The following is a 15880-nucleotide window of genomic DNA, read 5'->3' as shown; positions in this document are numbered from 1 at the left end:
CCACCAGGTTCTGCTGTGAATGTATGGTAATCTTCAGAGGGTACACCCAAGTTCAGAAAGATCCCAAAAACTTTTGCACTTCTATTGGTCTTCAGAAAAGAATGATATCCCTGAAGTTATCCTTCAAAAGACTCTCTAGGAGAATCACTTATCATTAGATCACTAATGCTAAACTAATAATTAAATAAGTAAACAATTAAAATCTGATGATTACTGTAAGCTTTATGATAAAGTTCAGGGTTCACCGTAGATCACAGATAGTCTCTAGAGGTTTGCAGAGTCCAGAATATGTCCCCTTCATTAGACTTACCACAGGAAGTTGCTGTTTCCACAACTGCACACTTCCCCATTTTCTGGCCCTATATCATAAACCACTCTAGAATTGTTTCGAATGTAGCAAAAGCTAAGGACATGCTACCTCTGACTGGAAGTTCTTTCTGGGGCACATGGGATCTATTGTTCTGTGCTGGCCTCTTGTGGTCTTTGATAGTGCTTACCCCGTTGAAGGCATAATACAAGGAATACAAGAAACCTGATAGTTTATTGTTGTACAGGACAGTTTTTTTAATGCCATAATTTTTATATAATATTATGTAATAATATGATTGATTAATTGATTGATTGTTTAAGTATATTCATTTATTACACTTTGCTTATAAGCCATTATTCTTTATGTGTGAAATAATTTCTTACTTAAAATGATCTTACCATTATGTAATGCATAATACTCATACACACAGTTAAATTCCCACATGAATGTAACATTACTAGTGCAGTGTGAAATCTGGTTCCACATCATAGTTTTTATCAATTAATTAATTTTTTTTTATTTCATAATTTTTTTAATATTTAATATAATATTTATTTTCAAATTTAATAAAACATATTGTCATTTCTGTAAGACTGCACCACTGTAATGCACTCATTCATCTGTGAAACCCTGTTGGCATTTCGATTCTCCATTTGAAATGCAGTTCATTTTCATAGCAAGTTAACATTTTCATGAATCAAAGGAAGCTAACGAGTGAAAGCCTGCTTGTGTGCCAGTCTTTCCATCTCCTCCATCCTCTCTCTCTCACATGTGAACCCTCTGTGTGATGGCTGCCCTCTACTGCCCCCTGAGACTCATACTGAGACTCCTTTCCTTCATGCCCAGCCACCGCGTGTGTTTTACGGAAGACAGATTGGGATGAAAAGCTCAAAAACCATTTTCATCCATAGGTCTTCTTTGCATCGCATCTGTATGGATTATTTGAAGTAGAATGACTTAGGGCATATTCATCATCATGAATCAATTTCTTGAATGAAATTAAATGTCTGAGGGATCCATACAGGGTGGCCATGAAGGAAACTTTTCCTTTTTGGACCATTTCCAAAGAGATGCAACCTGATGTGTGTGTGTGTGTGTTGAGCTTGTGTGGACTTTCAGGTTGCATGGAGTCTGATCTGGCCCTCATTGTGTGCACTTTACAGACAAATCTTTGTTTGTTTGTGTGTGTGTGTGTGTTACTGTGTTTGTGTGTTTGTGTGCGTGTGTGTTTGTGTGTGTGTGTGTGTATGTGTGTGAGTGTGTGTGCTTGAAGGAGGATGATTTCCAGGTTCAGAAAGTCAAAGTTCCTTCACAGATATGTGCCTAGCTTGTGTGACTTTTCTTGACTGGCCCAGATTTAGAGAAACCTTCACTTTCTGAACTTGAACCTGAATATTATCATTCAGTTTGTGTGTGTGTGTGTGTGTTTGTGTGTGTGTGTGTGTATTGTGCTCTTCTCCGTCACCTCATCTAATCTACTGCTTTAATTCGACCACAGAAAAACCCCACTCGTAAAACACCAAACGACAATCCTTATGAAACGAGGGGTCCCAATACTACCGGTGAGGACACATGTTTGTTGGTTTGCGTTGTTTGCTTGTTTGTTTTTAGACCACATTCTCACGCCTTACTTGAGGTGATGATAAGAAGAAAAAGCATGATCACAAAAATGTGTGATGCATTACATTATAGTAATGGGCTAAATCACATCCTTCTCCTCTTTCTCCTCTCCTATCTTTCCTCTCATCATGTCTCCCTCCACTCCTTTGTTTTACTCTGTCTCTCATCTCATCTTTTATATATGGTCTCTCTTGCCTCTTTTTCTCTCTTTCTCCCCCTTGACCCACACACACACACACAATCTCTCTCTCTCTCTCCCTTCTCTCAATCCTCTTTCACCACCTTCTCTCTCTCTATCTCTCTCTCTCTCTCTCTGCCTTACTGTATCTCTCCATGTTATAGATGCCATGCCCATGGACACTGAGGTGTACGAGAGTCCGTATGCTGACCCTGACGAGCTACGGCAGACCCACGTGGACCGCAGTCAGCTGTTCCTGGAGGATGGAGAGCTGGGCTCCGGGAACTTCGGCACCGTCCTCAAGGGAATCTACACCATGAGGAAGTGCGTCTGACACAGTCACTCGGTGGTTTCCCCCCCTGCTGCTCTTTTACCGTAAAAAGCCCCCAAACCGTAGGAACACAGAGGTCATATACCAAAAGAATGAACCATATACAGTGCATGTATGGATTTGAATAGAGGAGAGAATTACAGAGTACACATCACTCAAAATCATCGGTAACCTGTAATTGAACCCAACATACTGTTAGTGGTGCCAGTATTAACAAAAAATCTATCAGTATGGAATTTATTGTAGAGTAATAGAAAATAATGCAGCTAAATAACAGAGCTAGGCTATATGTTGTGTTATATGTGATCATAATACATTGTGGATAGAAACATTCTTGCAGTATTGCCTTGTGCCAAGCAGAGGCCTCATGCAGAAGAAGGGTTCATGTTGGGCCTTTTTTTTTTTTCTTGGTCTGCCGGCGCAGGACCAAGAAGCCGGTGGCGGTGAAGATCCTGAAGAACGACGACAACAACGCGGCGGTGCGCGATGAGATGCTGAGAGAGGCCAACGTCATGCAGCAGCTGGACAACCCCTACATCGTGCGTATGATCGGCATCTGCGAGGCCGAGAACCTCATGCTGGTCATGGAGCTGGCCGAGCTGGGCCCGTTGCACAAGTACCTGCAGAGGCACAAGTGAGTTGTTTTACTTGTTTTGTTTGTTTGTTTGTTTTCTTTAATTTTCTTGTTATGTGCAGAGACCCAGAGATCCTCTGTTTGTTTCTTTGTTTTTATTTTTCTGTTTTCCCCCCTTTATATTCTTCTAATTTTTTCTTTCTTTCTTTCTTGTCTTACTCCTTTTCTTTCTTACCTTTTTTATTTCATTTCCTTGTTGTCTTTCCCTCACTCTACATGTTGACACGTTGATTAAGAGGACCAACATGTATATTTAAACTGAATGCTTGAAGCTTAAGTAGCAAACACCTCAATTTCCCTAGATCAGATGAGACCACTCTTTTTGCTGTCATCAGCTGTAACTCACGGAGTGAACTTGAAATTCAAGCCTCATAGATCCTCGTAGTATTATGATCCGCTGCTCTTCTTGCATAAGAAACATCCTTCTGGTATTTATGTAACTTACTGTATCCACATTGATGAATGCCTTTATAAATCTTTGAAGAACCAGGTTATCCCTCCAGGTAACCAATCATGTGTCTTCTTCTCTACAGAATGAGTGTCTCCAGTAAGAACATCACTGAGTTGGTACACCAGGTGTCCATGGGGATGAAGTACCTTGAGGAGCACAATTTTGTCCACAGGGACCTGGCTGCCCGGAACGTGTTGCTGGTCACCCAGCACTATGCCAAAATCAGCGACTTTGGCCTCTCCAAAGCCCTGACGGAGGAGGAGAACTATTACAAGGTTGGCCTGATCCCCCCCTGATCAAATCAGTACTGTTTCTGTTTCTGTGAGAAAAAAGGTCAGATCAGGTTCACAATGAACTGTTGACTTTAGCTCATGTTTATAATTAACTGTTGAATTGAGGAAATCAGTTCATGTTCGCTGATAAACGTGCCTCTTCAAAGCCCTCACAGAGAAGGAGAACTATTCCAAGGTTAGTTCCTCTAATGAAGGTAATTCAGGTACAGGACAGAGAGCCATAATCAGCACTGGTTTCCCCTGAGCCCTCAGTGGTAGACTATTTACAACTTTAGTACCTGAGACAAGGTCAGTTCATGTTCAGGGTAGTGTTCCAAAATCAGTAACAGTGGCCTCTTCACAGAACTCGCAGAGGAACTGTGACAACACAGGCCTACTGTAGATTCCTGAAAGAAGTGCCATAGTTGGAAATACAGTAGGTTCAGTGTGGCCTCTGGTGGATGCATGAGTGAACTGCATTTTGAGTAAGCTGCTTTTTGTTTGTACCGTGTGTGTGTGTGTGTGTGTGTGTGTGTGTGTGTGTGTGTGTGTGTGTGTGTGTGCGTATCCACCCCACCTAAGCAACTGAGAAACTGCCCAGTAGTAGCCATGATCCCTGCCACAGAGTACTGGTGTACACGTTAACATTTATTCTGCTGCCCTTCGGGGCCTTGTCTCCTCTCCTCTTGTCCAGGCCAAAGGTCATGGGAAGTGGCCAGTGAAGTGGTACGCCCCTGAGTGCATGAACTACTACAAGTTCTCCTGTAAGAGTGACGTCTGGAGCTTTGGGGTTCTCATGTGGGAGGCCTACTCATACGGCCAGAAACCCTACAAGGTACTACATGTCTCTCAGTCGGTTAACATGCCCATGCACTGTATGTATTTCAGCCTTAATATTAGATTAAATTAGATTAGATTCAGAGTACAAGTACAAAGATAACGAAATGCAGTTTGCGTCTAACCAGAAGTGCCAAAAAGCAGAAAAGTGCAATGTGATATACAAAGTATAGACAGGTGGTGCATAGACAGGACAAGAAATAAAGTGCAGTGTAGACAGTAGTATACAGTTAGTTTAAAGAAGGTGGTTTAGAGTAATATAAATTAAATAGAACTATGTGCAGTGTATTACCAGTTACCTTATAAGAACAGAATAAATATGGCTATGTAATATGAACAATGTATGAACAACCTGTACAGATATGTGCAATGTAGTAGCAGTAACATTATAATAGTAGTAGGAATAATATAGATATATGCAGTGTATTAACAGAATATATTATAAGAAAAACAGAATAAATATGGATATTCAGTATGAACCATATAGACAGTTATGTACAGTATGTACAGCTATGTGCAGTGTGGTAACAGTTTAATTAATTCTCGGAAATTCATTGAGGGTAGCCCTCATTTTCAGTGATGCCGACATTGTGATCACAATGAAATACTACATTATGAAATAGAACACCATTGTTGTAGTGAAATGTACAATACTAACAAAAAGACAACACTATAAGAGAAAAAATAAGAAGAAAGGAAAAATAAATTAAAACAATTCCAGTACATTCATTCTGTATGGTATGAATGGACAGACTGTGTGAGAGAGCGAATGACAGTGTAAGTGCCATGTCATTAACCCATTAATGACTAATAACTAAACTTCCTTGATTAAGGAAAAGGCCCATAAGGGTGTCAGACTGGGGGTAAAACCACTACTGATTATAGGGGCCCAAGTGGAGAGAGGGCCCTTGAAGTCTGGAATATATTTTATTTGATGGAATGAGGAACATGGGGGCCCATCAGGACTGCCTATGCAGGGGCCCATGATCTTGTGCTACGCCCCTGGCATTGACTTGGTATTTAGTGTGAGACCTCTTAGAACTAGTGGCTACTACTAAAATTGTGGTTGCACATATATATCGTGCCATAATTGGTAGTAAAAGTTGTATTGTTTTAAAAATGCAAATAATCACAAAAATAAGTTTAAATATAGCTGCAAGCAGCAATGAGGGGGCCAAGCAGATTAGGCCGGAGTAGCCACGGTGACAAGATAGAACTCAGCAGACACCCAGCAGACACCCGGGATGAACAGGGCTGAAACAGGGCTGAGTATTGCCACCGCCTCCACCAGCCAGCCCCCCCCACCTAATCACCCCAGCCCGTCCCACCCCGTCCTGCCCTGCCCTGCCCCTGCACGCACGCATTAGAATTAACTGGATGGAACATGTTGTCATCAGTTTCACATCAAAAAATAAAAGATTGATAAAACACATCAACAACTACACATCAAAATGCAATATTGCTAATTGCAGCACCCCCTACAGGTCAAAGGTCACCACATTTTTTGAGCGTCCTCCTAATGGGGTCATGAATATATGTAGTAAGTTTGGTTATGATACATGATAGGGTTGCTGAGATATGAGCTCACTTCCTGTTTGGCGGCTTCGCCACCAATGTCGATTGGCTGGTAGGGGCGAATGCTTTTGTCAATTGTTCCAGAGAGCAATATATTGATAGGGTATGTTATGAAGATGGTCTGTGCCAATGTTGATGACGATCAGATGAAATTTGCGACCTGTGGAAACTTTTTGATGTTTTTGATTAAATCTAACATGGTGGCCAAATCAATTACGATAACATCACAAGTTGACCTGGGTCGGCCTAAGGACTTCCAACAGTATTACCAGACACCACTAGTACATTTTAATTCCAAACACAACAGCAGCTACAGGCCAAAAGGCATGTTTCTTAATTACAGCGCCCCCTAGAGGTCAAAGGTGACCAGATTTCTTGAGCGTCCCCCTGATTGGGTCCTGAGTCCATATACTAAGTTTGGTTATGATAGATTAAGGGGTTGCTGAGATATGAGCTCACTTCCTGTTTGGCGGCTTCGCCGCAAAATTCGATTGGCTGTTACGCACGAATGGTTATAGTTCAGAAGACAAAAAGCAATGCATTAATGAGGCATGGTCTGTAGATGATATCTGTCAAGGTTGGTATCAATTGGACAAAATTTGTGACCTGTGAAGACATTTAAGTTTTTTTGATGAAATCCAATATGGCGGAAAATTCATCATAGCGGAAATTGACGTCATAGGGTACGTTGAACTCGGCTTGGTCCAAGGATTCCAATGATACATCATTTTTGACAATCGGCCATATGGGTCAAAAGTTACGTGCGTGAACGCACATCCAACTTTGGCCTGTTGGTGGCGCTAGAGCGCTTGAGGTGCCGGCATGAAACTTGGTGAAATGAATTATTGGATTGTCCCCAATTAGTGTGCAAAATTGTATAACTTTTTACCAGACGGTTCTATGGGCTGCCATTGACTTCCATTGCAAAATAATGCGCATCAGCAACTACTGGCCAAAATGCATTTTTGTCAATTACAGTGCCCCCTAGAGGTCAAATGTCACTAAATTTCTTGAGCGTCCTCCCGATGGGGTCTGAGGTACATGTACTAAGTTTGGTTTTGATACATGAAAGCGTTGCTGAGATATGAAATCACTTCCTGTTTGGCGGCTTCGCCGCAAATTTCGATTGGCTGGTACAGGTCAATGCTTCTGTCAATTGTTCCAGAAAGCAATGCACTCATCAGGCATGGTCTGAAGATGGTCTCTGCCAATTTTGGTGAAGAACAGATGAAATTTGTGACCTGCGAAAACTTGTACGTGTTTTTGATTAAATCCAATATGGCGGCCGAATCAACTACGATGACATCACAAGTTGGCTTGGGTCGGCCTAAGGACCTCCAACAGTATTACCAGACACCACTAGTGTGTTTTAATTCTAAGCACAACAGCAGCTACAGGCCAAAAGGCATGTTTCTAAATTACAGCGCCCCCTAGAGGTCAAAGGTCACCAGATTTCTTGAGCGTCCCCCTGATTGGGTCCTGAGTCCATGCACCAAGTTTGGTTATGATAGATCAATGGGTTGCTGAGATATGAGCTCACTTCCTGTTTGGCGGCTTCGCCGCAAATTTTGATTGGCTGTTACGGGCGAGCGGTTTAAGTTCCGAAGACGAAAAGGAGTATCTTTTGTGAGGCTTGGGCTGAAGATCATGTGTGTCAAGTTTGGTGACGATCGGACAAAATTTGTGACCTGTGAAAAATTAGTTTCACTTTCACTAAAATCCAAAATGGCGGAAAATCCATCATGGCGGAAAATGACGTCATAGGGTGCGTTGAACTCGGCTTAGTCCAAGGATTCCAAGGATAGGTCATTTTTCAAAATTGAGCCAACGGGTCAGAAGTTACGTGCGTGAAAGCATGTCCAACTTTGGCCTGTTGGTGGCGCTAGATCACTCGGGGTGCGGACTTGAAACTTGGTGAAATTAATCATGGGGCACTGCCTAATTAGTGTGCCAAATTTCACAACTTTTTACCAGACGGTTCTATGGGCTGCCATAGACTTCAATGGCAGAGGATTTATAATAATAAGAAAACTAAGAAACACAATGGGTGCCTTCGCAGCTTCACTGCTTGGCCCCCAACTATCATTTGACATTATATGTTAAATATTTACTGAAATGGCTCACATATTCTTAAAACACAACTTCTCCTGAAAACAACAGCACCAGCCACAGCACCAGCCAACAACTTGTAGTTTCTAAGATACAGTGATTTATGTTAATATCTCCATGATGATAACTTTCAATGCATTTCTGCGAACATCATAGAAAATAATGCATTCAGAGTTTCTTATATGTCACATGAACACCTCACTCACACACACACACACACACACACACACACACATACATACACACACACACACACACACACACACACACACACACACACACACAGACAGACAGAGAGACAAGGTGAGAACAATGCCTGTAATCAGACACTGTAACAAAAATGTAAGTGCGCATTTTCAGTTACATACAGCGGCGTAGATATGGGGACTTGTCCCTACCAATATTTTGGGATGACAAAATTGTCCCTACCAATATTTTAGCGAACTCATTCATATTAAGTTTGTTGTGAAGATGTAGCCTATTCATTTTCATATTCTCATAAATCTCCAGGACAACCATTTTAGACATGCTATCATTTGAGTGTCTGAAACCGAAGGGGGATTTATCTGACGCGTACGTGAAAGTGTCAAAGCATATGGCTACTTTTTGCGTTCGTGACAGACTCAGAGAAGGCAAGCACCATGGGGTTGTGGGGTTGTGTCCCTACCAATACTGAGACCAAATCTATGCCATTGGTGACTTATTTCACCTATTGCAGTTGGTCATTATCATTCATTCGAAATGTTAAGCACAATATAATAAACCAGAACTTAACAAATAACGATATGGACTGCAAAATTGCAATACTGAACCAATAACAAGTAAAATGACAATTTTTCTTTGAGAATGTTTATAATACGAGTCTAGCCTGTGTGTGTAAAATTGTTTTGATGATCTGAAATTCCCAACCTAGTGTTCTAGAGGTATTTTCATGGAAACTCAAAAAAACACTAACCCATGTGACTAACAACTAAAAAGAAAAATAGCTGCTGTAGCCACATACTTTGACCGATATAAAACATTTCAATTGATGTGCTATGCTTAGCTAGTACTTTATGTGCTGCAAAATATTTTTTAAACTTCCACTAAGGATACAGTCTTCCATTTTAATCTTTGGGAATTTGAGCAGAATAGTTTCCATTCTGTGCCACATAAAAGGTGACGGTGTAGATGACAATATTAGTAATATCAGTTAGTAGGTTATGATATATGTCATTGTAATAGTAATTGTGTCATGTCATGAAGACTCTAAGATGATTTTTAATTCCACATAGCACAGGTCTGTTTTCTTGCATCTCAGCCTCAAGAAACATGCATCTAAAAACACCATGTAACTTATCTCACTTTAGGACTCTAGCCTAAGGCTTCAGCCTCATCAATCTGCACCCTCATACATAACCAGTGTTCAACAATGAGATGATCAATGTAAGGAGAGATGACTCATCCCTCTCTTTCTCTTTCTCTCTATCTCTTGTTGTCTCTCTCCCTCTGTCTGTCTGCCTCTGTCTTTTCCTCTCTTGCTTTCTCTTCTCTGTCTGTTTTTCTTTTTTGTAAATCTCTCTCTCTCCCTCTCTCACACTCTGTCTGTCTATCTTTGCCTTTTTTTCCTCTTCATTTCTCTTGTCTGTATGTCTTTCTTTGTAAATATCTCCCTCTTTCTCTCTCTCTCTCTCTCTCTCTCTCTCTCTCTTTCTCAGGGCATGAAAGGAAATGAGGTCATCCAGATGATTGAGAGTGGACAGAGGATGGAGGCACCGGCCAACAGCCCCCCAGAGATTTATGAGCTGATGAAAAAGTGTTGGACATACAAGTAAGAGCCTTTCTCATTCTTATTTGGTTGTCTGGTCTGCATGTGATGTGAGCGAGTGTCAGCAACAAAATCAGTTTGATTACCATGTTTTCAATTACAATGTCCTAACTAAAAGTGACGCGACGCAGTGCAGTGCGATGCGGCGCAACGTTTTGAGCAGAACTTTTGTTGAATGATCTGTTTGTGTTTTCTGTCTGGCGCTCACATTGTTCTGCTTTACAATATAGCGGTTTATTTAACGGATGGAACAGATTTATTTGGGTGTTCGCATGCAGTTAGGATAAGCTCTCAATGTAGGTGCTACGGAGCTTTGAAACTTGAACACCGGGGTTTTACCTCATAGTGGGAAAGGGCCATTAGAAATGTTCACTAAAATCCTGTTAATCACAACTGAAATTTGTGCCACAGAAATTATATTTTGAACAGTATGCAGATGTATATCTCCACAGTTTATTGCTAGTCATAGCCCACAAGCTTTATTGTTGTATCAAGATGTTGTTCATTTTCTTTTAGCCTGAACAGTCATTCCGATTTCCAAGCAATACTGCTTCTACTCCTCACTGCATTTCAGCAATTCATCTCAATATTCAATATGCCCATTCTAATCTAGACATTACTGAAATTCAGATTTCATTTATTGGTTTAATATAGCATTAGAAAAACTTAGTGTTTTTACAGTCCTGAATTTAGTCAAACAACAAAAATAAAACTCATAATTAAGGGCATATATAAGACAAGCTAAAATGATCTAGTATACAGTTTAAGAGCATGTGGGATAAAAAAGAGTTCATGTGTTCATGTTCAAGATCCGGCTTAGAATGCAGATGCTGCAATTTGGTTTTTGAAGATGTTATGAGTAAAAATGAAAAGTCAAAACTCTGACTTCTGAAGAAGACGCATGGGCGTCAAAATGTTAGTCGGTTTGCACTAATTGAAAATCACTTAAAGCTTTGTGTGCTCCGGTCCTGCTCCTTGGTCCTAGATAGACCTTGGGTCTCCTTATTGACTTCTGCGTCCTGTTCCGTGAGCACCAACCAGGCTGAAGCGCAAGTGACCCCCTTCTAATGTTATCAGTAATGTTATCACTTATATACCCCTCCCCCCATTCAATGTATTTCTGTCCACTCACAAAATAACAGATTGACAGGATTATGCAGGATTATTGGTCAGGGGTGACATCTGTAAGGTGTTTGCATGACTCACAGCTTGTGTTGTCTGGTGTCTTTTATTTTATGCAGGGCGGATGAGAGGCCGAGCTTTTCAGTGGTCGAGCCAAGGCTGAGAGATTATTACTATGACATTGCTGCACAGTGATCCCCGGGCAGGAAGACTTAACTGTACCATATAAAGAGCAATCCAACATTTGTACAAGACTGAAGGATTTACTTTTTTTTCCAAAATGACAGCTGCTGCCAGGAAAGAAGAAACTCCTTGTAGTTAATCAAGTTTAAAAGACTGTTAAGATGATAAAGGCAATACATTTGATGTATTTTTAGTTATGGCAGATTTGTTCCTTAAATATTAATTATTGTCATATGATATCAATTAAAGCATGATTTTCTTTTTTCCATGCTACCTTTTAGTAGTTTTTCATAATTCATAGATGCTTGAGTCTCTCGCTTGTAGTGAAACAATTTACAATTCGGTATGCAATGTTTTAAACATGCACAGTAAGATTATGTTTTTGCTTACAGAACTGCAGTACATATATGCAAATCTAAGTCTGTATGGCTTCTCTTCCTGACATTAGATATGTTATGCAAATATGGGGTACTTTGCTCATTTTAGTTTTCTCTGCATTTGTTTTAGCATTTCACAAATATATTGCAATAAAGTCCAGTTTATTTTATGTGCCACTTTCAATGAATACATTTTGCACTGAGGAAAGATATGCAAACTTAAAATACCAAGCTAGTACAACTATACTCATGCAGATGAAGTATTGATGATAATGTGTGTGTTTCTGTGTGTACATTTGAATTTTTGTATAATTTTGTATTTGTAGCAAATGCAGTCGAACACTAGCTGGACAACTATGTTTAACTGCAGTACCAACTTTAAATATTCTATTAACAGAAACAAGTAGAATTTGTACCCTAGTTGGAATTTGTACCCTAGTTTGCTGTTGATGCTATGAAAGGCATGGACTATCTTCATCTCCATACCTCCATACTAGGGTTACACTTGCAATTCATCTTATGAGTGTTATTTAAATGGTATTTTGTTTGGTATCTTGTTTGACAAGGTTCTGGATGCTGAGTGAGTGTTAAAGTAGAAATATTTAAGCTGTACGTCTTAAAATCACATAATTGGATGGAACCATACATTTCTAAACATACAATTTAAACCTGCACTAAGCATCACTGCTTGTTTGTCGGACACATTTATTGAGTGCAACATACTGTGTACACAGTGTACAGCTAAGGTCTACATATCAAGGGAATTCCCTGAGAATTAAATCCATGATCTTGGTTGAGGTTGTGCTGCACTGCATTCGGGATGGATCAGTAATTTTATTTGATATTTTAAACCCTGGCTTCCATAATCTGACCATGCTGTACAAGTGATACTGTGAATGCAAAAATGTATGCCTACTGTATGTTGAATTAAAGAAGATTGATTGATTTCTAACATGGCTTTGTTGTGTTTTTAAGTATAAGTAAGTATAGTTAAGTGTATATACTCTTGATCCCGTGAGGGAAATTTGGTCTCTGCATTTATCCCAATCCGTGAATTAGTAAAACATACTGAGCACACAGTGAGGTGAAGCACACACTAATCCCGACGCAGTGAGCTGCCTGCTACAGCGGCGCTCGGGGAGCAGTGAGGGGTTAGGTGCCTTGCTCAAAGGCACTTCAGCCGTTCCTACTGGTCGGGGTTCGAACCGGCAATCCTCCGGTTACAAGTCCGAAGCCCTAACCAGTAGGCCACGGCGTTTTTTGATTGTAACATAGAATTACATTTATCAGTAAAAAGAGTGGGAAAATTATTACAACACCCAAAACACTTACAGTTTTTCTCAGTCGCTTTGGTGCTTTTTTCAGATCAAAATGAAAATTCTCATAACTATTAGTTCAACCTCCACAACATTTAGTCATTTGTGCACATCACAGTAGCAATTTCTCCTTCCTCTGAACAAATTGCAAATACTTTTGGACATGTATCAGTTGCTTTCATACAATTCTCTTCTGTTTTTTAACATTACCATTTGCTTATGTCATGTCAGTCAAAATGAACTATACTTATGAATGCTGAATAGTCGTTCCCAATACAACTAATAGTCTTCATTTCATTGCTTGAGTCATTACATACAAAATTGTTGAACTAGTTATCAAATTCTGTCACAATGCTGTAGAATTGCAAAGAGCATACAGTAAAAATGTACGTATTCAGTGTCTTGTACTCACTTACTCACCTAACTACAGCAATGTGTAACTTTACTGTAGTTTTCAAATGGCTGTACAAGTACTGTATAGTGCTGTCTTGAGCATGTTCAGGTAGTCACCGAGTTCTGACCTCTGACCTTTGCATTTGAAAACACTGAGAGAACTGTCATAATGAAAACATGACAAAGCCAATTGACTATCTTGTTCATAAACGATGGTGTCAAGACTTCTCATTTTGATGACACTGACAGTTTCATTGACATGAATACCTGCTTTTGAGGAATGGACTATCCATTTTGAGCAAGTGACGTGCTTTTGCAGGTCATCCACTAGGTTTTGCAGTTTGCACTAATTGTTTCGAGAATTGCACTAACTGCTGTGCAAATGTTAATAGTGATGTGAGAAAAGCACCAAAGCGACTGAGAAAAACTGTAATTGTGTGTAGTAACTCCAACATCCAACATTTCACTTAAGAAATATGGCGTTCCTCTTCGTGACACTAGATGGCCCCGGCACTTCATTCTTGTAAAACCACTGGGCACAGTCATTATAAGGTTGGGTTTCAAAAACGTTATTTTTTGTAAAAATAAAATAAAATGAAAACATTAATACCCCCTATAACCCAAACTGTAATTCTGTCTATTTGATTACTTGTGGAGCATATAATTTCTGTGTCCATTTATATCTTAAAGCCCATTGTAACTGTTGTATATTTCAGAGGGTAAAACCCAACCTTCAGATGGGCCACATGGTGGCACCAACACATTGAATTAAAAACAGTGACATTCAGACGATCATAAAATAATGTTGCTTCCACACCAGTGGAAAATACAGTAGGCCTAACAAATTGATGTGATGTGATGTGATGTGATGTGATGTGATGTGATGTGATGTGATGTGATGTGATGTGATGTGATGTGATGTGATGTGATGTGATGTGATGTGATGTGATGTGATGTGATGTGATGTGATGTGATGTGATGTGATGTGATGTGATGTGATGTGATGTGATGTGATGTGATGTGATGTGATGTGATGTGATGTGATGTGATGTGATGTGATGTGATGTGATGTGATGTGATGTGATGTGATGTGATGTGATGTGATGTGATGTGATGTGATGTGATGTGATGTGATGTGATGTGATGTGATGTGATGTGATGTGATGTGATGTGATGTGATGTGATGTGATGTGATGTGATGTGATGTGATGTGATGTGATGTGATGTGATGTGATGTGATGTGATGTGATGTGATGTGATGTGATGTGATGTGATGTGATGTGATGTGATGTGATGTGATGTGATGTGATGTGATGTGATGTGATGTGATGTGATGTGATGTGATGTGATGTGATGTGATGTGATGTGATGTGATGTGATGTGATGTGATGTGATGTGATGTGATGTGATGTGATGTGATGTGATGTGATGTGATGTGATGTGATGTGATGTGATGTGATGTGATGTGATGTGATGTGATGTGATGTGATGTGATGTGATGTGATGTGATGTGATGTGATGTGATGTGATGTGATGTGATGTGATGTGATGTGATGTGATGTGATGTGATGTGATGTGATGTGATGTGATGTGATGTGATGTGATGTGATGTGATGTGATGTGATGTGTAATATGTTGTATATGACTATGGGATAAGGCAACAGCAAACAGGATCCCCCTCTTCAATAGAGATTCTGTAATAGCTGGAGTACAAGTCTGTTCAGTAATCTGAGTGGCCTCCCAGGGATGAAGCAGTTAAATAATTCCTGAGAAAATCTTGCAGCAATGTGGTGCAATGCTTTGATGTTAATTAATACAATCTTGACATCTATTTGCATTTCAAAAGGATTTGGTAGCATTTGCATAAGCTGCGCAGGAACACAGGAACCATGCTCCTGAACTGAACTTCAACTTTCTGTTGACTTCGGTTTAGTTAACATGTGGCTCTGCCCTTTGACCCAAGCTGTTAGTAATCATGATTCATGTTAGAATTCTTATGTAATGCCAAGATAAAATCATGTGATTCTTGGGAAGGTTGGGTATTCTTAGGCCAGCTGGCACCTAATCTTTGAAACTTTGAATCAGTACTCCATCACTTTCTCTTTTAAGAACACCTAGAAATCTAATTGCAAAAAATTAAATTCTCTGGGTTCACACAGAGATCACCAGCCTTCCTCTTTCTTGTCAGGGACCAAAGCACAGGGCATAGAGGAATTAGATTCTTCTTCACACATGATGTGTCTGTCCTGCTTCTGAAGGTTGACCTTCTCTCAACTCTATGTCTACAAAACTGTGGTTGAATGTTCCCATTTCAGGATAGGATTATGCCATGATCTGTCTTTAAGTCTCCTCCTCAGAGAACTTG

At 40.0% G+C, this 15880-nt stretch overlaps 1 protein-coding gene across 2 annotated transcripts in view; it reads left to right on the top strand.

The window, feature by feature from the left end:
* Positions 1 to 12758, top strand: part of syk (spleen tyrosine kinase) — a 30318-nt gene extending 17560 nt beyond the window's left edge. For both annotated transcript variants that reach the window (XM_076284387.1, XM_076284386.1), the window contains 7 exons: positions 1809 to 1872; positions 2273 to 2432; positions 2864 to 3073; positions 3607 to 3799; positions 4491 to 4631; positions 10015 to 10127; positions 11366 to 12758. In XM_076284387.1, the coding sequence (XP_076140502.1) occupies positions 1809 to 1872; positions 2273 to 2432; positions 2864 to 3073; positions 3607 to 3799; positions 4491 to 4631; positions 10015 to 10127; positions 11366 to 11441 (957 nt within the window). In that variant the 3' untranslated portion in view covers positions 11442 to 12758. The remainder of the gene's footprint in view (positions 1 to 1808; positions 1873 to 2272; positions 2433 to 2863; positions 3074 to 3606; positions 3800 to 4490; positions 4632 to 10014; positions 10128 to 11365) is intronic.
* Positions 12759 to 15880: the final 3122 nt, after the last annotated feature.

This window comes from Alosa pseudoharengus, unplaced genomic scaffold, assembly GCF_046254945.1.
Source record: "Alosa pseudoharengus isolate Yale_2024_CS ecotype anadromous, Long Island Sound unplaced genomic scaffold, YU_APseudo_1.1 YU_APseudo_1.1_scf_14, whole genome shotgun sequence".
Lineage (NCBI taxonomy): Eukaryota > Metazoa > Chordata > Actinopteri > Clupeiformes > Clupeidae > Alosa > Alosa pseudoharengus.
Note: the sequence above shows the minus strand (reverse complement) of the source record. Positions and strands in the feature narration are given on the sequence as shown.